At 44.7% G+C, this 21,656-nt stretch overlaps 1 protein-coding gene across 3 annotated transcripts in view; it reads right to left on the reverse strand.

Annotated features, from left to right (window-relative positions):
* Positions 1 to 21,656, reverse strand: part of SHC3 (SHC adaptor protein 3) — a 163,654-nt gene that overhangs the window by 51,287 nt on the left and 90,711 nt on the right. For all 3 annotated transcript variants that reach the window (XM_008992779.5, XM_017971770.4, XM_054253670.2), the window contains 4 exons: positions 19,998 to 20,061; positions 16,050 to 16,169; positions 11,767 to 11,820; positions 6,439 to 6,490 (listed from right to left, as the gene is read on the reverse strand). In XM_008992779.5, coding sequence (XP_008991027.1) covers positions 6,439 to 6,490; positions 11,767 to 11,820; positions 16,050 to 16,169; positions 19,998 to 20,061 — 290 coding nt within the window. The remainder of the gene's footprint in view (positions 1 to 6,438; positions 6,491 to 11,766; positions 11,821 to 16,049; positions 16,170 to 19,997; positions 20,062 to 21,656) is intronic.

Below are 21,656 nucleotides of genomic sequence, written 5' to 3' on the forward strand. Positions count from 1 at the left end.
TTTACTGAAGACTTATTTAGCAGACATTGTTTGAGCAACTACTGTGCACAAGGCTCTGCCTCAGGATCTAGGGAGAGTTTCGGTGGACACTGAAAGTAAATCAATAACAATATACCTCTGTAGTGGCTTGAAGGGTGGCCCCCAAAAGTCATGCCCCTGAGCATCTGGAACCTGTGAAGGGTTTTTACAGGTGTGGTTAAGTTAAGGATCTTGAGATGAGGTCGTCCTGGATTAGAGGAGGGTGGTGGAGGAGGTGGTGGAGGATTTGGTGGAGGATGTGATGGAGGACAGTGGTGGAGGATGTGGTGGAGGACACTGGTGGAGGACAGTGGTGGAGGACGGTGGTGGAGGACAGTGGTGGAGGACAGTGATGGAGGATGGTGGTGGAGGACTGGTAAGATGGAAGGCTTTGCCAGCAGGTGCAGCTGGAGGATGTGGTGGAGGATGGTGGTGGAGGATGTGGTGGAGGACGTGGTGGAGGACAGTGGTGGAGGATGGTGGTGGAAGACGGTGGTGGAGAACGTGGTGGAGGATGTGGTGGAGGATGGTGGTGGAGGATGTAGTGGAGGATGGTGGTGGAAGACGGTGGTGGAGGATGGTGGTGGAGGATGGTGGTGGAGGGTGGTGGTGGAAGATGTGGTGGAGGATGGTGGTGGAGGATGGTGGTGGAAGATGTGGTGGAGGACGTGGTGGAGGATGGTGTTGGAGGACATGTTGGAGGATGGTGGTGGAGGATGGTGGTGGAGGACGTTGGTGGAGGACGGTGGTGGAGGACGGTGTTGGAGGACGGTGGTGGAGGACAGTGGTGGAGGACGTGGTGGAGGATGGTAGTGGAGGATGGTGGTGGAGGACGTGGTGGAGGACGGTGGTGGAGGATGGTGGTGGAGGACGGTGGTGGAGGCTGTGGTGGAGGATATGGTGGAGGACGGTGGTGGAGGACGGTGGTGGAGGATGTGGTGGAGGACGTGGTGGAGGACGTGGTGGAGGACGGTAGTGGAGGATGTGGTGGAGGACGGTGGTGGAGGACGGTAGTGGAGGATGTGGTGGAGGACGGTGGTGCAGGACGTGGTGGAGGACAGGGGTGGAGGATGGTGGTGGAGGACGGTGGTGGAGGATGTGGTGGAGGATGGTGGTGGAGGATGGTGGTGGAGGACGGTGGTGGAGGATGTGGTGGAGGACATGGCGGAGGATGGTTGTGGAGGATGTGGTGGAGGATGTGGTGAAGGATGTGGAGGAGGATGGTGGTGGAAGACGGTTGGTATAGGATGGTACACAGGATGACTAGGGGAGGTGGCACCAGAGGTGGCACTGGAGAAGATTCTTGAAGGGAGTCAGAGAGCAAGTCCAGGAAGGTTGGTGGGAGAAGGCCCAGGCCCAGGGCCCAGGAGTCAAGAGCTTGCTTGGCACAGTCAGGGTCAAGGAAGACCCAGAAGCAGTGTAGCTGGAGTGGCAGGGAGAGGGGATCATAGGATGAGAGATGGGATGGAGTGGGAGTGAGCTCACAGAGGGTCCTGTGGGCATTGGGGAAATGGGACATTTTATTTGGAGTGAGCAGAGGAGGAACAAGATTGCACCATTTTAAAAGGATCCTTCTGGCTCCTGTGTAAACAAAACACTTTAGAGAGGAAGAGCGGGCACAGAGTGACCTGTTGATGAACTATGGGGCCTGTCAGGGGGCAGCAGGGCAGTAGCAAGGACTGGTAAGATGGAAGGCTTTGCCAGCAGGTGCAGCTGAAGAAAAGGAGGCAGAGAACTGGGGAAGTCAGGGAGGGGGTGCTGTTGATAGGCGACCAGCAGGTGCTCTGCAGGAGGAAAGTGCTGGACTTATCTGTGACTGCCTACGTTTGAGAGGCCTGTGAGACTCCCGAGTGGAGATCCGGAGCTGGCTTTCAGGCAGAGGCCAGGGCTGGAAAAATGTGTTCAGCAGTCTCAGCCCAGGCATGGTATGTAAAGCACAGAACCTGGCTTTGTTTGTAAAAACACTGCTCATAATAGCCAAATGTGGGAAATACCCATCCATCAGGAAATTCACCTGCTACTGTGTCATTCGATGGAATATTTAACCACCTGGTTAAAAAACGTAAGTCATTGCTTTCACTCGTTATACACTTGCAGCTTTGCTGCCAAGGAAAAGAAAAGTTAGAAGCAATGCTGTGTTACCTCCACCAATGAGTTCATAATATGTAAGGCCTCTTCCAGCAAGACACCTCTTGGGGCCTACAGCAGTCCAGGGCCAAAGGAAACAGAAATTCCTTTTATTGAAACCACCATATTTGAGCAGTGTAGGATAAGTAAGCTTCACTGTGGGAAGCATTGTCTTACCCATGTTGGCTCCCCACTCAAGCTCACTCACTCCTAAGACCTCCTGTTCTTCAGAAAATCTTGGGAAAAGAGCGCCAGGATGTCTTAGGAGCTGGTGTTCAGGCTGGATAGGTGAGCTTCTCTCCCACTGGGTCAGCACCACCTAAGCACAGCCATCACAGTTTATCGGAGGATTTTGCCTTCTGCAGTTTCAGTTACCTATGGTCAACCTCAGTCCAAATATACTACATGGAAACTTTCTGAAATTTACAATTCATAAGTTTTAAATTACACGCCATTCTGAGTAGTGTGATAGAATCTCATGCCATCTTGTCTAATCCATCTCAGGATGTGAATCCTCCCTCTGTCCTGAGTACTTGCACTGCATATGGCCCCATAGTTCATACCTGCCTGCTACTCACTTAGTATCTGACTCAGTTATCAGATCAAGAAAACATAGTATGTGTAGGATTCAGTGCTGTTTGTGGCTCCAGGCATCCACTGGGGCGCTTGGATGGAACATACCCCCCCAGATAAGGGGGAAGTACTGTATAGAAAAGGACTTTCCATATCTCGGTCCAGGGAGTACCAGAAGGCGCCTGATCACGGATACTATTAAGATGATAAATTACACGAAGTACATGCCTTCTGTAGGTAGTCATATGCCTGATTTTAGCATCATCTATGCCTAATTTGAGCATCATTTGGTAGCTACTTTTGTGACCCAAACAGTCCATTTGGAACTGTCTTAACACATACATAAGGTTGTAGGGGATGGGAGTCACCCGGTAGTAATGAAAGTTCCAGTGTAAAAAGAAAATGGTATGTTAGAATGCAGCAAAGCCTGACTTGTTGACAGCTGCATCCCAACAGGTACCAGCAGTCATCGCCTAGGTCTCCTACCGGTCCTGCCTGTTAGCTGTAATTTACCAACTTCATGAAACATGGCTCTTCTTCCACCCTTATCTCTGAAATGGTGGTGGTGGTGGTGTTGGTTACCATCCAACTTAATGACTTGGGTCAGAGAGCTTGTGTCCTTTGGTTGGATTAATTATAGAAGCCATGGATTCTTGACATCAGAGAGACAAATATAGATTCTCTTTAGAATTATTCTAGATTAACCACACATACATGCAAGAATGGAGAAGCAGGAATCAGCATGGAAAAAGACAGACAATAACAGCAGCAAAGGACTTGAACCCATCACAGTAAAATTTTATAGAAGACTTTCTGGGACGAGTTCTGTCCCTGATGGTCCCCAGAAGCTGTGCCTGCAGCCACAACACTACAAGGCCTGCTCATACACATACATCTAGGAGCCTCTGTGTGGGAACTTGGAAGTTTAACAGCCCAAATAAGAACATTCACACCCAGAATTTCTTGCTACTGTGCCCAGTGGTAGAGGCCAATCTTCCTAAGTTAACCCCTCTACATGGCCTAGGAGAGGAAGAATAAAAACAGAGCAGGTGGGAGAAAGTCCTGCCACTGGCTCCTTCATGGAGGAAGTCATCCCAGTAGGGACGCTGATAAGATGGAGCAGAGCATGCTTACAGCTGGGCTGCTGGAAGGACGAAGCTAGACCCTTCGTCCCTGCCTGCACTGTCATCCGAGAGGCGGGACCTACTCACATGTGGTGAAAGGAGGGCTGATGGATAAAGACAGCTGCAAATTCCTTAACATTCTTTCCTTGAAGGGTATATGTGGCTTCCTTCCCCTTGAGTCTGAGCAGGCTGTGACAGCTTTTTTTTTTTTTTTTTTTTTTTAGATAGAGTCTCACTCTGTCTGTCACCAGGCCTGAGTGGAGTGGTGAAATCTCCACTCACTGCAACCTCTGCCTCCCAGGTTCAAGTGATTCTCCTGCCTCAGACTCTTGGGTAGCTAGGATTACAGGTGTGCGCCATCACACCCAGCTAATTTTTGTATTTTTAGTAGAGATGGGGTTTCACCATGTTGGCCAGGCTGCTCTCGATCTCCTCACCACGTGATCTGCCTGCCTCAGCCTCTCAAAGTGCTGAGATTACAGGCATGAGCCACCATGCCTGGCTGACAGCTGTGACTAGTAAATCTATGGTGGAAGCAAAGCTGATCATGGCCTTTCAGAGCTCTAGAAGCATCTACTCTGGGTCTCATGGAACCTAAAGCTGCCATGTAGAAAGCCCTACTTCCCTGAGTTCAAGATGACAGGGCCACTTCAGAAAGTCTCTGAGACTCCATGGAAGGGGCTGAGCCTCTAGCCATCCTTGCCAAGGTCCCAGGTGTGGAAGCGAAGCCAATTTAAACCTTCTAGACCAGCCCAGACTCTAGCTAAAAAACCACTCGACGACCTTGTCGATGCCACTTGGGCAGATGAACTGACCAGCTGAGACTTGCCTGAATTCCTGACCCACGTTCTATTATTATAAAATCATGGTTGTTAAGCTGCTAAGCTTGATGTAGTTTGTTACAGGCAACAGACAGGTGGAAGTAGAGAGCGAGCATCTCCCACTAACTATCTCGAACAAACGGCCGGTCTTAGTCAGCCTGGACTGCTGTAACAACACCACAGGCTGGTGACTTCAACGACAGACATTTGTTTCTCACAGTTCTGGAGGCTGGAAGGTGTCAGCAGATTCGGTGTCTACTGAGGGCCCTCTTCCTGGTTTGCAGACGGCGCTTTCTTGCAGTGTCCTCACGTGGGTGGAATGAGGGTGAGGGAGCTCTCTGAGGTCTCTTTTACAAGAGCACCAAACCCATTCATAAGGCTTCCCCCTCATGACCTAATGACCTCCCAAAGACACTACCTTTCACTGGGGCCTTTAATTAATGCGATACCATCATACTGTGGGTTTCTATTTTAACATGTACATTTGGGGGTGATGTAAACATTCAGTCCATAAGATGGCCCCTGTGTTGGTGGGGCCCTCAAGCACCAAAAGCAGTGTAGAGTGTCCTCTGCATCATAGGTCGGCACTTGTCTTCACAATATCACTGCATGCAGACCTGAGAGAGCCTGGCGCAGCAGCCACGGGACATGTGGAATCCATCCTCATCCCAGGATGCTGGACAGGGAATGTATCGCAGGCAGAAAGTACTCTAAGTTTGCCCGAGAAATGAAGTCGAATGGCTCAGGGCTAAACTCCTTCAGGATCTGGACCTAAGTCTTATTTCCCAGACTTGACGGTGCCTTGGAATCACCTGAAGAGCTTTTAGAAAATATTGTTGCCTGGGCCCCACTCTCTGAGGCCTGAGCATTGAGATTTTTGTAAGGTCCCTGGATGGTGGTAGGGGAACGGTTCTCCATAGAGCCACATCATGGATTGGTTCATCTGCTCCATATGGGCTATCTTAAAAATATGTCCAAGATATGGCATTGCAGGGTAAGGTAGCAAAACAGAATATTAGAATCTCATTTGTATTAAAATGTTAAAAAGAGAGCATATGTATATGGATAAAAATTATGCAAAGCAAACTAGAAAGTCTTGGTACCTAGGGTAGGAGGGTAGTGAAGGAAGTGCTGTTTTGTGTTGTTATTAATTCCATTTGTTATTTCTCCAATGAGTTTTAAATTGTCGCTGCAGTGTGGTGCATCCATAGCTGCCTGGAACTTCAGGGTAGGGCACCTTGGTCAGTCCCACCCACCCCAGGCATGCTACCATCCAATGGGCTTTGGTTTTATAAATGACTCCTCCCATCCAACCTGTGCCTGAGGACTTAGAAGCTGAAAGGGGTATAAGCAGACACTGGCTTCCAGGGCTGCCAGGGCAGAGTGATTAGTGATATAGACATCACTCTGCACTGGCAGCTTAGTGGGCACTGAGCACACACCAGGAGCTGAAGTGGGGCAGGAGGACAGGCAGCAGGTGGAGTCTTCCAGGTGTAACTGAGGCCAAGTATGGGCAGGGGGGCTGCTTGTGTGTAAATCGATTGTGCCAAACTAGCTATCTGAATACAGGTGTGTGTTTGGTGGTCAGGGACGTCCAGTACCTCCTAGCTCAGCCAGGAGATCTACAACCCTTGTAAACCTCATTCCTCCTTAGCAATACAAGATAGCACTGCTCATTTGTGGGGAGGAGGCTGAGATAATGAGGAGCAGCTCGTATATAATGTGAAGCCTGGCTGTACACAAATGAGAGATGATAGGGGCCAAGCACCACTTACCTCTGCGATTAACAGGGTCCTTAGCCACATATGCAACATAATCAGTTGTGTCCTGTTAAAGAAAAAAGAGATATCTGTATCACTAATCACAAGTGAGACACCCCACAGTCAGGGACACAAGGCATGAACCAGAGAGTTTAGAGGGACTCAACTACCTCATAGCTGAAGAATCAAATGCTGCCTAAGGAACTGCCCACAGAAGACTCAAGCTATATAATGTGAGTAGCAACCACCCAGACATTGCAACCACATTGCAGACTTTGACTCAGCAGGTCTAGGTAGGGTCTGAGGCCCTGCACTTCTAACCAGCTCCCATGTATACTGAAGCTTCAGTGTCTCAGTATCCACGGGAGCTGGTTAGGAGGGCATTCACATTTTGAGCAGCAGGGAGAAAAGGCATGTTGGATCACCTGAGACACTTCAGAAACACTGATTCCTGTGTCCCAGTGTGCAGATAATCTGATTTAATTGGTTTGGATGTGAGGCCTTCGCATTAGTTTTTAGATGCTCCCTAGATGACTATAATGTGAACCAAAGTGGACAACCACTGCTTTCAGCTTTGTCTACACCAGTGGTTCTCCAATTTGAGCTGGTATCAGTATCCCCTGCAGGGCTTGTTAAAATAGAATGCTGAACCATGCCCAAGTTTCCAGTTTGGTAGTAGTTCCGGGGTAAGGGCTTAAAATTTGCATTTCTGACAAGTTTCTAGCTGCTGCTGGTCTGGGAGCCACACTTTGAGTACTAGGCTAGAAGAAAACCAGAGTGGATATTTAAAGGCTGACTGCCAACACTGCCTTCATGGTGGATGAGATGTAATGGTTCTTTTCTTCTTGGACATAGTGATCTTCATCCTTTAATATGTTTTTAAAATATGAGCCCTATTTAGAGGTCTCATCCTTGTTTATGAAATATGAGTTTCTTTGCCTGCCTTATGTGCGTAGGGGAAAGGATGACCTCAAAAGTAGACCAAGGCAGCCATGTCCATTTTAATTCCTAAACAAATAAGCAGAGGAAACGATAATTCTCTTGAAAGCAGAAAGGACTCCTCTGCAAAGTTGATATTTTCAACATTCAAAATCCATGGGGCAACTGGTAAAAGTCTACCCCATTCAGGCAGGCATTTCCAAGATGCCATCGCTTTGAAGGGTTTTCAGGTTATTGATACACTCCTGATATTGCGAGAACCGAAAAGCCTCTGTCATGACTTCCTCCATTGTTTTTTCTGTGGGCAAAGGAGACATCCCTTTCTCTCTAAACAGTGCCCTACAAACCTCTCCAAGGAGAGAGGGATGAGGGAGAGAGTGAGTATGGGGCAGGCATGTCACTGTTGTGGACTACTTGGCCAAACTGGTTTCTGGTCATTTCCATCAAGGAGGGTCTAGTCAGAATCTGAAGTTATTGGCAAAAACAAGGGTGACAGCTTGTACTCATAGACACTTCCTGAATTCATGAGACGTGAATGTCAGAAGGATCCTTAGAGAGCATCTAAGAGAGCACCAGTGTTTCTCAAGCTGAAACCCGTGAAACCCTAGGGTTGGATAGGTGTCTTCTCCAGGGTTTGAGATGTTACCAGCATTTTTTTTTAATTTTTATTTTAATTTCCATGATTATCTTAAAAATTAACACAGGAATATCTGGGATCATTTAGATGATCTCTGTGTTATCAAGTTCTGCACCCAATTTCAATGCCAGGATTTGCAGTCGGGCTTCCAACATTATGAGTGCCAGGTTTTCAAAGAATTAGAAAGAAAAGGACACAGGGAGATTCCTTTGCCCACATAAAGCAAATTGACGTTACATTTGTACATGATGTGCAACTGAGGTTTTCACTTGAATAGAAAAAAATCAGTGGAAGAACTGAGTCATCCAGGTGCCCACGGTAATGGAGAGACATTGAACTTAAAAAATTCTGCCCCATGGTGGCCAGGCCAGCATCATATTGAGAATGGAGACTTAGTTTCAGCGAACTTTGTCCATGATAGCAAAGTAATATTACATTGAATGTCATTGGCCTTACAATGTTTACTTCTATTTAACTTTCATTTTAAGTAGGGTTTAGAGTTAAATAAAAAGTATAAACATAAGAAGTTTATTTTTAATTTATTTTTACACATATTCAGGTAACAAAATTAGAGTCAACGTTAGTAATGAATACAAGGACTTTTTTTTTTACATTCTTACTCTGGCTCAAAGTGGGGACGGAGGGAGAATAGAGAGACATAATATGTCCCTGTCTCTCAGATGGTCAATGGCCAAGCTTTTTTGATGCCAATATTCACCTTTTTCTGGCAGAGCAGGCAAATATATTAGCATTCAAAACAATGTTTTTGTCATCTTAGCACTCTAAGTTCCAAGGACAGAGCTGCAAAGTGCTGTTCTGTGTCTATGCTATCCCTGGTCCCACTCCCCAAGGCCCTCTGAGCCTGGCCATTGTTCTGGCATTCTTGTGGTGGTCTTTTAACACTGCTAATTACAGTAGGTTATGCCCTTTTTAGAGGGGAATTAATAACATTTTCTCATCTATCTTGTTTGCCATTTCAAAATACCATTTTCCTACTGGGTAAACTGAAGCATTAAGCAATAGGTGACTGTACACTTAGCAAGAGAACAAGGACTGGAACATAGACTTGTCAGCTTTATTAAAATGTCTACCAGTTATGTGCTAAATTCGTGGTTACAAATCAATTTGGAATGGAATCTCATGCACAATACAAAACGCATTTGAATTTGTTTAAATGGAAAGTAACTAGGCTTCCCATCCTGTGTTATGACATTTTATAAACCAGAAAAAAGAAATCACAGAAAATATAAAAGGTTGTGGATTACTTTAAAGAGTACTAAATGTTTCCAATTTTTTAAAAATAAGAGGTGATGAGGATATCTGAAAAAAAAATGTATAGTCCTGTTTACATCCTGAAAATAAAATAGTTAGTTTGACACAAACCAGTGTATTTGGCTTCCAACAATCTAGATATTTGTGTCTTCACTCATAATATCAACATTAAAACAGGTTTAAGAAAAGCTCTTGAAGGAAGCTATTAATGCAGATATACAAGACATCTGCCTTTTATCTGTTACTCTGCGTCATCCTCCAAATTTAAGAAACAATAGTTCCAAACATCACAAGGGGCAAGCAATTAGACAACTACTGCAAATTAGGTAGCAAACAGACAGACAAATACACATAGACAGCATCTGAAGAAATGCTCCTTGGGCCCAGTACAGTGGCTCATGCCTATAATCCCAGCACTTTGGGAGGCGGAGGCAGGTGGATCACTTGAGCCCAGGAGTTTGAGAACAGTCTGGGCAACATGGTGAAACCCTATCTCTATTAAAAATACAAAAAATTAGATGGGCATAGAAGCATTTGCCTGTAGTCCCAGCTACCCATGAGGCTGAGGTGGAAGATCACTTGAGCCCAGGAAGTCAAGGCTGCAGCGAGCTGTGATGGTGCCACTGCATTCCAGCCTGGGTAGCAGAGTGAGCCCTTGTTGGATGAGTTCAACTGGGGAAGACTTCCACTTTCTAAATATGCATCTCAATGAGGACTTTCATCTTACAATACAATGTAAGAAATGATATGGATTAGAAAGAAAGGAAAGGCATAACAAGGGAAGAGAAGAAAAAAAAAAAAGAAGGGAAAGGCATTGTGGCTGACTTTTGACAAGAAGACCCTAAGTATGAAAAAGGGCCCAAGCCACTTGACCCTATGGAATGGCACAGCCTCAGGGCTAAACAGTGCTCTGACCATCCTTTGACAATTTAGCAGAGATATAAGGGTAAAGAACTGTCTGTTTGGTGGGCAAATCCTTTCCCTGCAGAGGGCCCTTGGCTTAAGGGTCTGAGATGGGATTGCCGACAAGCAACGGGGTCCCAGCCTCTCACGGCAGCTCATGCCGGCCCAGGCAGGAGTGACGCCCAGCATGGCCATGATATTCACCTCTAGCAGCTGCCCCAGCAGGGCAGGAAGAAGTACTGCTTCCCTGATGCTGAGATTGGTGGCCTGATTGTACTGTTCTTTGGAAATGTCAAGGATCTGGAGTCTACCTTTCAAGTTGCTCCTTCAATTTGGCTTCCAATATACCAACAGCAATTTTCTAATCCAGTTTCCAAAATAGAAGGGATATGAAAAGAAAGGTAGAAAAGTCACAGGGAAAAGCCCCTTCTTGGGCTAGAAAAAGACAGGGTCCCCAACCTTGAGATGAAGAGATCTTGGACCAGTAAACTTTTACATAACATCTGAAAATTGTCTACTCGTAATTTGGCTAAAGAATGCAAAACACCAGGACATTATTTTATATTAAAAGCCTTTTTTAACACTAAAAAAGTAAAAAGAATGTCTTTTTAGGATATAAGATAATTTTTCAATTGAATAAATTCAGCTCCAGGAAAAACTCACTTTATTACCTTAATTTTACAACTTTTCTCCGAACTGGTGGAAACTACCTAGATGCATGAAAATTCAGATGAGAACATTCTGGAGGGTGAGCCTTCCTCTCCCTCACTTCTGGAAAGGGCTGACTTTGCTTTCTTCCCTTCCCCCTCTGTGCCTCGCTCCTTTGTGACCAATTTCCTGTCTGGTTTCTTTGCAGGCCTGGGCTGTCCACAGTGATGGATTCCGCCCTGCCCCGGGAGCAGGAGGTGGTTTTCTGAGTTCACCTTCGTAACAGTACAGTTTAGGTGACATGGCCACTCTGGAGCTGAATGCTGACATCCTATTGTAACATTCCTGCCCAAACGTGGGAAACAAATTCCCTTGTTATTCCACCTTCTTCTTTAAAGATATGAAGCAAAAATAGAACATTCTCATTCTGTTCTCAAGTCTCCCTCTTACTCTCGCTCTGCAACTCCCTCCTTGTTGGCAAAGCAAACTATTAAAGGCTACGGTTTTACACTTGGAGAGAAAAATGCTGATTTTAAGTGGCTATGAATAAAGCAGACTAAGTAAATTCACGTTCTTCAGGCAGACAAAATATTAATATGGAGATCAAATAAACAAAAGGTAGGGTGAGGGCAGAGTGAGCGTGAGAAGCCCTTGGCAAGTCTCAGGCCTGGGGGCTGTTTCATCACCTTGGAAAAATGCCAATGCTTCCAGAATTTTCAACAGCTTTTGGCTAATGAAATGAAAACTAATGTAGGGTCCGTGTCCCAGGTTACCCCTAAATATAAAATGATAGCCAAGAAGACCTTTTATGGAAATCAGGAGGGGGAGATTAGTTGGCATCACAATTAACTTTTTTTAACAGTGTCTTGCAAGGCACATTTTTGAAGCAGGGATCCCTTCTCAGAAATTCTCAACAAGAGCAAGAGTATCCCAAGGGTACTTACCGGGTCTCCTCCAGAGGCGAAGGAGATGGACCGCATGTGGTGATTCGCTATGATCTGCCAGGCCCAAAACAAGAAACAAGAACGTGCTGTTATCGCCCTTTGCATATTTTGGAAAAGCAACTATCTGTTGGCATTACAAATTGACATGTTTTCCTGAAAATTGGCACCTATATAAAAATAACAATTATAAAAGTAATAACAATCGATCACTTTTCACAATCTGATGGTTGCTGTCCAGCTGCTTGCCAGAACAGTGTCCGCGAAGCCTCGCTGCAGCCTGTGATGTGGGAACTATCATCCCACTTTACAGGTGAGGAGCCAGAGCCCAGAGGAGCCACGTGGTTTGCTCAAATTAAGACAGCTGGTGATCAGCAGAGCTATGGTCTAACACAGGAGGCACATAGAGCACCCTTAACATAAGTGACTCCATCTTAGAAGACTCCATCTCACATTTTAAAAGGCAACATCCCAACAGGTACCAGATGTTTACCTAATTTATAAAGAAAGCACCCAACAAGAGAAGGACATGAAAAGGCATATTCTTATTATCAGTCCACACCAGAGGACTCTGGTCATAAAAAGCAAGCCTTCACCAGCTTGAAACAGTCTTCTTAAGAGACACCACCATGCTGTCACTGTGATGAGCACCCAGCACCTGCCAACGAAGGCTCTGCCCACATCAAAGACTCTTTTTTGAAAGACATTGTTGTCCATCTGGATCAAGCCAGGACACTCTCTTTGTCCATGTCATTTGCCGTGGATTGGTTTATTAATCCCTACTCCTTTCCCTTTTTCTCTTGATGTTAAATGTTATGTGGTTTGATGTGGAATGTCTAACCTGTAACATTTATATACTGATTGAGTATACTCTTATGTATGGTTTACAGTATTGACTGACCTGTGGTGTGGCTTGAGCCTATGTGCCCACAGCTCTGATATGGAGTGAACTCCATGTAGCTCATGGTTTTTATGATTAAAATAGCAGTAATAAAAGTCTGACCTTGTGGAAAGACACAAATGTGCATGGACCTGATTATGTCTGACCTTGAGTCACTTATGAGAGGGAGGTCCAAGCTGAGGCCAGGGTCTTAACAACCATGCCTCTTCCAGAAAGAAACTGTCTCACTCACACACCAAAACATCACACCTTATAGATTCTGTTTCCAAAAACACACTGGGGTCTCCGATACAGAACCTGCAGCTAGAATGGGAGGAAATGTGGCCCATCTTCCATTTTATCCCATTTGTATCATGTGCATATAAATTGGAAAGCTGGCATCCAAGATTCCAACTTGGCTCCATCTAAAGCACTCTTGTAATTTATCAATTTAAAAACCAGAGTGGACAATCTATGTTAATTTTAAAATTGGAAATTTCCATTAGCTTTATAAACTGCAGAGTACAGTGGAATTTAGTAGACACTGAGTAAATTAGAAGCTGCCCTAAATTTAAAAAGCTACATAAGTCATCCGTGCTAATTTTATCTTTTTAAAGACAATGAAACGACACTGAAGTAAATTTTGGGGGGTGGGAACAGAGCCCCCTTCCATCCCAACACAACCGGGTGTAGTTCTGCAGAGTCCCCTCAGGCTCTTGTCCTCAGGTAGGCAGTCAGAATTTACACAGCTGTAATAAAACGTCCCAGGGATTTGTCCAAACAAGCTGCTGTGAAATGTGAAATAAAATATAACTGAATTATAATAGAAAATAAGACAGTTTTAAATGCCTACTTTGGTTATTGGCACTTACAAAACCTCAGGATCTAGAAAACCCTGAGTATATAAGTGAACAGAAAATGAGGCTGGCCACATAGGCTGCACCCAAGCCCCAGCTGAGTTAAACTAAAAATAGTGGCCTTTGTGACTCTCTGGAATCTTCCCTCTGGCGCAAAGGTAAAGGGTTCCTAAGATAGCAATCACCAGAAAATGATCAACTATGGCTCCCAAAATTTTACATTTTTGCTTACTTAACTTTTGCTTATAAGGCAGGTCTAAAACTGGGAGTTTAGAAATTAAATTGGAAACTATGATTTGGGAAAAAAATAATAAAAGTCATATTAGGTCGACGTGATGCATGAGCCTTATTGTGTGATTGTATGTTGTCTTGTTGGGTAAGACAGAAATTGAAAGCCAGAGTAAGAAAATTAGAGCTAATTGACCTAAATCACGTGCTTTGCCCTGAGAGCCTTGCATCTCATTTCAACTCTGCAGAGGGAAGTGGCGGTTGTCTTGCTGCTGTCTCTCTGGATGGAGAAGGTGTTGTAACCCAGTGAGTGCAAAATCACCACCAAGACAAAGACTAGGCCAAATTACAGGGTCTTTACTGCTGGCGGCCAAGGAGGACTCACGTCTCTCTAACCTATGGTCCCAAAAGGAGGGTGTCAAGAACTTTTATGCCCATAAACCACCTCCTGGGTGAGGGTGAGGGGCTTTGGACATTTCGATTGTTACTTTAGTGGTTCACAGAAGGCAAGATAAGCGTTAGTTTACACATTGTCTGGGTAGGGTGGAAATTACAGACCTTAGTTACTAATTACAAGTCGCAGGGGCCAAGATGGAGTGGGTTTGGACTGCTTGTCTGTCACATTAGGGTCACAGAGAGCAGTTTCACGGGAAAGCTGAGGTATGGTTGAGGTATGCAGTTTATGGGACAATTACCATGTCACAAAGAGAGTGTATAGCCAGGCTGTTCTCAATTTGCTACAGTTGGACCCAAAAGTCAGCCAGAAGGGAGAGCCAAAACCCTGTGTGCTTGCCCTCACCTAACCTTCACACACTTATCAACAAAACCTCAAGTCACCTGGGTGTCCAGAACCTGCCACTTCGTCCCATCCACCCAAACCAAGGGCAGAAAAGCAAACTGGACTCTCGCTTCGGCTGCCATGTTTCAGAACAGAAAGGGCCAACCCAGTGCCTCACCCGACTGCTCTCAGTTTGCTTTCTATTTTACCACGTGGGGGAAGGCAAGTTCAGGGAGAAGATCCCACAGATTTAAGAAGTCTGAGGACCAAACAAAAGGTCCAGGAGACATAGAAAAGGAACAGCTCCAGGCACGAAGGAGAAGGCAGAGGTGAGCCTAGCCCACAGGCCTTCATGAACAGCTCAGCCTCAGACTGTGCTAGAGAAAGAATCCATAACCTCCAGAGCTGGTGAGCTAGTCTCTTAGACAAGTTAAGATAAAAAGACACAAGGAATTATCTATCAGTCCTGTGAAGATAAAAGGAGCCAGAGCGAAGTGGTATCTAGTTATGTCAACACAAAGCCTGGGCTTTGCTTCCCATTTCTGTGCTAGAGCTAGGATTTATTTCATCATCTTGGGTGGCAAGTGGAGGAATAAATTAAGCTGGAGACGCTGCTCACTAACCTGGGGAATATGGAAGTCAATCAATAGAAGTATGTATAGTAACATAAAGGTTACTGCAGGCATCCCTGCTGACAATGGTCAGAATTAGGTGGAGTATTATATAGAGAGGTCCCACCCGAGCTCCAGCTCCTACTGCCAGCCCCAGAAACTGAGCCAGAGCAGAGCAAGGGAGGGGAGTTCACACTCCACACTCCCCTGGATACTGCACAAGCATTTTACCTCCTGCACCTCATTTGACCTTCAAATGTGCCTTTTTGGTAGCTAGAATAGCTACTCAAACACCCATTTTTCCAGCTAAAGAAATTAATGATGACTAGATAAATCTAAAAGATAGACACTATGCAGGAATGCAACCATCCTTAATAAAATTAAACTTAATTTAACACTGTGGCTGTGGTGCCTCAGTCAGCTCCAAACGAATTCCACACTGGCTATTCCATAGACAATACCACTTCTCATCACCCCCACAACACTATGTACTACAAGAGTCTCCAAAACGATGAGCCACTAAAGGAGAAAAAAGATCATCAATTAGACCACAACATGCGGTCCACTCCAAAGGCTATAAATAAAATGTGGCCTGTCAGGCCTATTAAATATGGTATAAAAGAAAAAAATCAGGGCAAGGACATTAAGAAGAGACTTTGCACACACATAATTTTTTTTTTTTTTACATTGCAAGGACATCAATGATTTCATGCATTATCCTCCCCAAAAAAAAAAGCAGAGTTAAAGAGAGCCAATTTTATTTATGCTTCTTTTGGTGACCCTTCAATGTGGCCAAAGTTCATAGACTAGTAAAAATTTGAGGCAAACATATGCTATGTGAGTTCACTAAAGCTACAAGGAGGACACCTGCAAAACACTCATCACCAGGACTGTGGGCAGGGTCCCTACAGGAGATCTGAGCACCCACATACCTGTTTGGAGTCTGGAGTTCGCAGGTTCAGACTGGCAGTGGAGATGGTCAGAGAGATGCTCATTCCCGCAAACTGGAGGTTGCTCTTTCCCAAGATGCTGGACAGCATTTTGCTTGGAGGCTGTGAAATTAAAGAGCATTATTTTAGCTGTTTGACTTCCATCTCAAAAGGTGGGGATGTAGATGCTTGCCATACCTGCAAACTCTCACTGACTGTTCTTCCCTCCTTAGGCATAGGAAGACAAAATGTAAAATGAATAAGCGGGGAGTGTCTGAAGCAAATATGCAAATTTTAGAATATGCAATATACAAATTGTAAATCATATAATATGCAAATGCTGAGGTGAGAACTCTTGCAGGCAGGCAGAGGTATCTGTCTCCCAGGCCTTTTCTCTGGCCCTGTTGGGAAGTGTCTCATGGGGGAGCCCTTGTATGTAAACCTGGGGAAAGCCCACTCGCATTTTGCAGGCTCAGCAACCTGGTTTTATCACACCTACTTTAGAGGAAGAGTCAAACTAACTTAGAGGAAGATTAAAGCAGGCCAGCTCTAGGGAATTAGAAGCATCCCAGGGAGCTGCAAGGATGTTCCTGGCCCAAGGGAATGGACCACACATTTTTTGCTGCAAAACACTCTCCCTTGTCAAGCTTCTCAATGGACTGTCCTGTTAGAAACCCATGGGCCTAGAGCCACCACAAGGATAGATAGACATGGACTGTCTACCTGGTATATCCATTACCCTGTCAGAAATGTCCTGGCAGGGAACTGTCAGCTGTGTTTTCAGGCCAGGGACCTTCTTCCCTGGTACCTGGATGGCACTGCCTGGTACCTGGATGGCACCATCCTTTCTTTTTGGATTAGAACACTCTCTCTTTGGATATGCTAATTTGCTTCTAACCAGGTTCATACCCTTTTTAATCTCCTGAAGGAGCTATTTAAAAACAGTTAATGATCTTCTTCACAGAACTGGAAAAAACCACCTTAAACTTCATATGGAACCAAAAGAGAGCCCGCATAGCCAAGTCAATTCTAAGCAAAAAGAGCAAAGTGGGAGGCATCACACTACCAGACTTCAAACTATACTACAAGGCTACAGTAATCAAAACAGCATGGTACTGGTACCAAAACAGAGATATAGACCAATGGAACAGAACAGAGGCACCGGAGGAAACACAACATATCTACAATCATCCGATCTTTGACAAACCTGACAAAAACAAGCAATGAGGAAAGGATTTCCTATTTAATAAATGGTGTTGGGAAACTGGCTAGCCATGTGCAGAAAGCAGAAACTGGACCCCTTCCTGACACCTTACACTAAAATTAACTCCACATGGATTAAAGACTTAAACATAAGACCTAAGACCATAAAAACCCTGGAAGAAAATCTAGGCAAAACCATTCAGGACATAGGCATAGACAAGGACTTCATGACCAAAACACCAAAAGCATTGGCAACAAAAGCCAAAATAGACAAATGGGACCTAATCAAACTCCACAGCTTCTGCACGGCAAAAGAAACAGTCATTAGAGTGAATCGGCAACCAACAGAATGGGAAAAAATTTTTGCAGTTTACCCATCTGAGAAAGGGCTGATATCCAGAATTTACAAAGAACTAAAACAGATTTACAAGAAAAAAACACACAAGCCCATTCAAAAGTGGGCGAAGGATATGAACAGACAGTTTACAAAAGAAGACATACATGAGACCAACAAACATATGAAAAAATGCTCATCATCACTGGTCATTAGAGAAACGCAAATCAAAACCACATTGAGATACCATCTCACGCCAGTTAGAATGGTGATCATTAAAAAGTCAGGAAACAGATGCTGGAGAGGATGTGGAGAAATTGGAACACTTTTACACTGCTGGTGGGAGTGTAATTTAGTTCAACCATTGTGGAAGACAATATGGTGATTCCTCAAGGACCTAGAAATAGAAATTCCATTTGACCCAGCAATCCCATTACTGGGTATATATCCAGAGGATTATAAATCGTTCTACTATAAGGACACATGCATACGAATGTTCATTGCAGCACTGTTTACAATAGCAAAGACCTGGAACCAACCCAAATGCCCATCGATGATAGACTGGACAGGGAAAATGTGGCACATATACACATGGAATATTACGCAGCCATCAAAAGCAATGAGTTTGTGTCCTTTGTAGGGACATGGATGAACCTGGAAACCGTCATTCTCAGCAAACTGACACAAGAACAGAAAATCAAACCCCGCATATTCTCACTCATGGGCAGGTGTTGAACAATGAGAACACATGGACATAGGGAGGGGAGCACTACACACTGAGGTGTGTTGGGGGGGAAAAGGAGAAGGACAGCGGGGGGTGGGGAGTTGGGAAGAAATAGCATGGGGAGAAATGCCAGATATAGGTGAAGGGGAGGAAGGCAGCAAATCACACTGCCACGTGTGTACCTATGCAACACTCTTGCATGTTCTTCACATGTACCCCAAAACCTAAAATGCAATAAAATTAAAATTAAAAAAACAGAGATGCTTAGGCCCATGAGATTCTGGGTGGAGTCGGGAAATCAGCACTGTTTCCACCAAAAGAACCATGAGCATGTCCCAGGATGAGCTGGGACCCAGAAGATGAGATTCCCCATCTCTGTTCTCAGTCGCCGTCCTCATTCCTATAGTGGAGACTCTGAAGCCTTGCTTGGTTCCCCATGGACTGGCCAGAACACAAGCTGGCACATCTGAGTCTTCATTCAGCGTTCTCTGCTGGAAACCCAGCTGCCCTGTGGGTGCATGAAAGTCCCCAAGCTCTGAAGACAGAAACAAAATAGAGCTGTAGGGTCAGCAGAGTCAAGCATGCAGCTACCCAGATGATCTGGAATCAGGAACGTGCAGCCTCAGGCAGATTCGGAGGGTCTTTGAAGGACATTTTCTCCACAATTCAGGTTAGGCATAGAAATGCCTTGATTGCGGATATTCAGTTGAGTATTCACCAGACACTTAGCTGAAGAGGCTTTCATGGTTTCTCCTAAACCAGGGGCGTTTGTTGTTTTTAACCCCATCTGGCTCAAATATCTTCAGAATGCAAAGTCGTGGAGCAGTGTTTGAACATGAAGCCTGTGCTCTCAGACACCACCCACCTGCATGGTGCCCTTCCCCTCCACGTCACGGTTGTCCTCATCTGTAACACGGGGATATGCAGTGGTACTCTAGTGCTGGCTTGGCCCAGCTGATGGGAGCCAATTATCAAATGTTTCAGAATTTTATATTCTGGCCGTTAATCACAGCTATTATTAAAAATAAATATATGTAAACTTACAATTAAATAAATTACCTTTAAAAAACAGACAATAAATACTCAACACGCATCAGTTCCTAATTCTTTTGCTGCATTAACTACTAACTGCTTATCGAGTTATCTGTGCCCACAGTACCTGCATGGTGGAAACATTATATAACCACAAGCTACTACACATCTCTTCCCGACTCCATTTCCAAGGGATATGATTTTGAGAAATTGAAATCAGCTGCAATAGAAGTATTGTGACATCACAGAAATCGGAAAATGTTACTCTATTTCTCACTCCCCTGCTCAACCTGGAGAGGTTACCAGCACACCACTGGGGACATCTACCTCAGCTGTTGTAATTAAGTGAATTGACGTATTGAAAGTGCTTAAAGGAAAGCCCAACCCTGTTTTAAGTGTCTGTTGTTACCGTTGTCTTCAGAGTTTAAGCCACAGTGAGTGAGTAACCAGGGTGTCTACTTCTGGGACAGGGACAGCTAACCATTCTCAACCACGTGAGTGAGAAAACAATCTAAGCCTTTTCTGCTCTTAGAAGTAGCAAGAGCCAGGCCACAGAAGGAGGACAATGAACAATTCTGTGTGACTGAAGACACGGAGTGTTGAAAAAGAGGAAGTAAAGGAGGAGACACAGTTAGACACAGAGCATTGAGGACAGTACCTTTCTCTTCTTGAAGGCTCCCTTGGCACCAGGCACAGCTTCACAGACACGGCTGATGGCTTCCCTTAGGACAGGAAGAAAAAACCATTTTATCATGTGTCATTTGGGATTATGGACCCCAGAGATGCTATGCTTGCACATCCAAAGAAAATAACCGCCTGTTTATTTCAATATAGAAAAAGACCTGCCAGTTTGGGAGTCATTTAATTTTTCTTCTAAAACACAAAACTAAACGGCAGACAGGCCATCGTAAAAACTCTCCTGGCACTATTCTGGTTCTCTTTGTTGTGGTGGCTGGATGCTAATGGCGTCATCCGTGTCAATCCTACACTTTTTTCTACATTTTGCTAAGATTCTGTTTCTGTAAGGCAGCACTCTAAAATGTTCTCTTCCTGACACTGTGGTGCTCTCTATTTCCTTAGCTTTGTTCAGGACATCAGGCCCAAACCTAACCAACCACCTTGATTGATCAAGATCCTTCTTGAGTTAGAATGCAATTAAAAGAAATATGGTCATCTGAGTTTTATTCCCAGTTTCTGCTGTTAGTAAATCTTACAACATCAAGAGGGATTGGAAGGAGAAGAGGAACTGCAGGGTGTATAAAGGAGCCAGCAATGAGGTGATGTGCAGGGCAGTTCCACGGAACGGCGCTGGTGGGAATGCTGGGGTGTGCAGGTGTGGTCCTGGTGGAGGAGGCAGAGTGCCCCGGTGCTGAGGGGCCAGGGGGCAGGGGTCCAACACCTGGTTCTGCATGGGGGCAGGAGGGCCCCAGAGGGTGAGGAAGCAAGACAGGACGGTAGCAGCTGAGGGCTAGGGGTGGCAGGAAGGGGATGCAGGAGAGGAAACACAGCTCAACCTCATGAACCAGCCTAAGTGAGAAATGTCTGGGAGGTGGGCAAAGGTGGCTCCAAGTCAGGGGTCCAGAAAGGAGCTGGTGACCTTTCCCACTCATACATGGAGGGGAAAACACTAGTACATAGAGAAAAATCAACAGGGACTTGGAGACACGGTGAATCAGAGAAGATAACAGGTACCCAGAAACATTCTATAAACTTTCTAAGCTCCATACTTCTTCAAATTAATTTCTAATTTCTGAGTAGATGAAAAATAATCACCATAACAACACAGTGCTTTCAAAAGAAATATGTCCATATCAGTAAGTCGAGAGACTATTAGGATAAGCTTCCCATTTGCCACGCAATTCATTGTAGAGAGCAGGGAAGGAAACATTTTCCTAAAAGCTCAGATGCCAGGAAAACTGTAGGCAATGAATCATCATTACGTGGAAAAACTGAAGCAAGAAATGAATGTTTTTGATGTTTATGCTTACTCCTATTTATTTTATAATAATATTCTCACTGTGGTTCCATCAAAGTGACCAATCATGTACCATCTAATGTACTTTCTAAAAGCTAATTGCTTATTAAAGAAGGTCAAATTGTTTCTTTACAGAACTATATAAACCCATTATCTATGTTTTATCTGTTTAATTTTTAGAAAACCAGTTCAGTGAATCTCTGCATTGTATTTCTTATATTAAATGACATACTTAATTGATCAAGGCAGCTAAACCTCTGATGGTCCCAGCATGGCAGAAAGATACTATATGGGGAAGTGTCTCCCTTTAATCACTCCTTAAAAATCCCTAATAAGCACCAT

Source organism: Callithrix jacchus, chromosome 1 (assembly GCF_049354715.1).
Source record: "Callithrix jacchus isolate 240 chromosome 1, calJac240_pri, whole genome shotgun sequence".
NCBI lineage: Eukaryota > Metazoa > Chordata > Mammalia > Primates > Cebidae > Callithrix > Callithrix jacchus.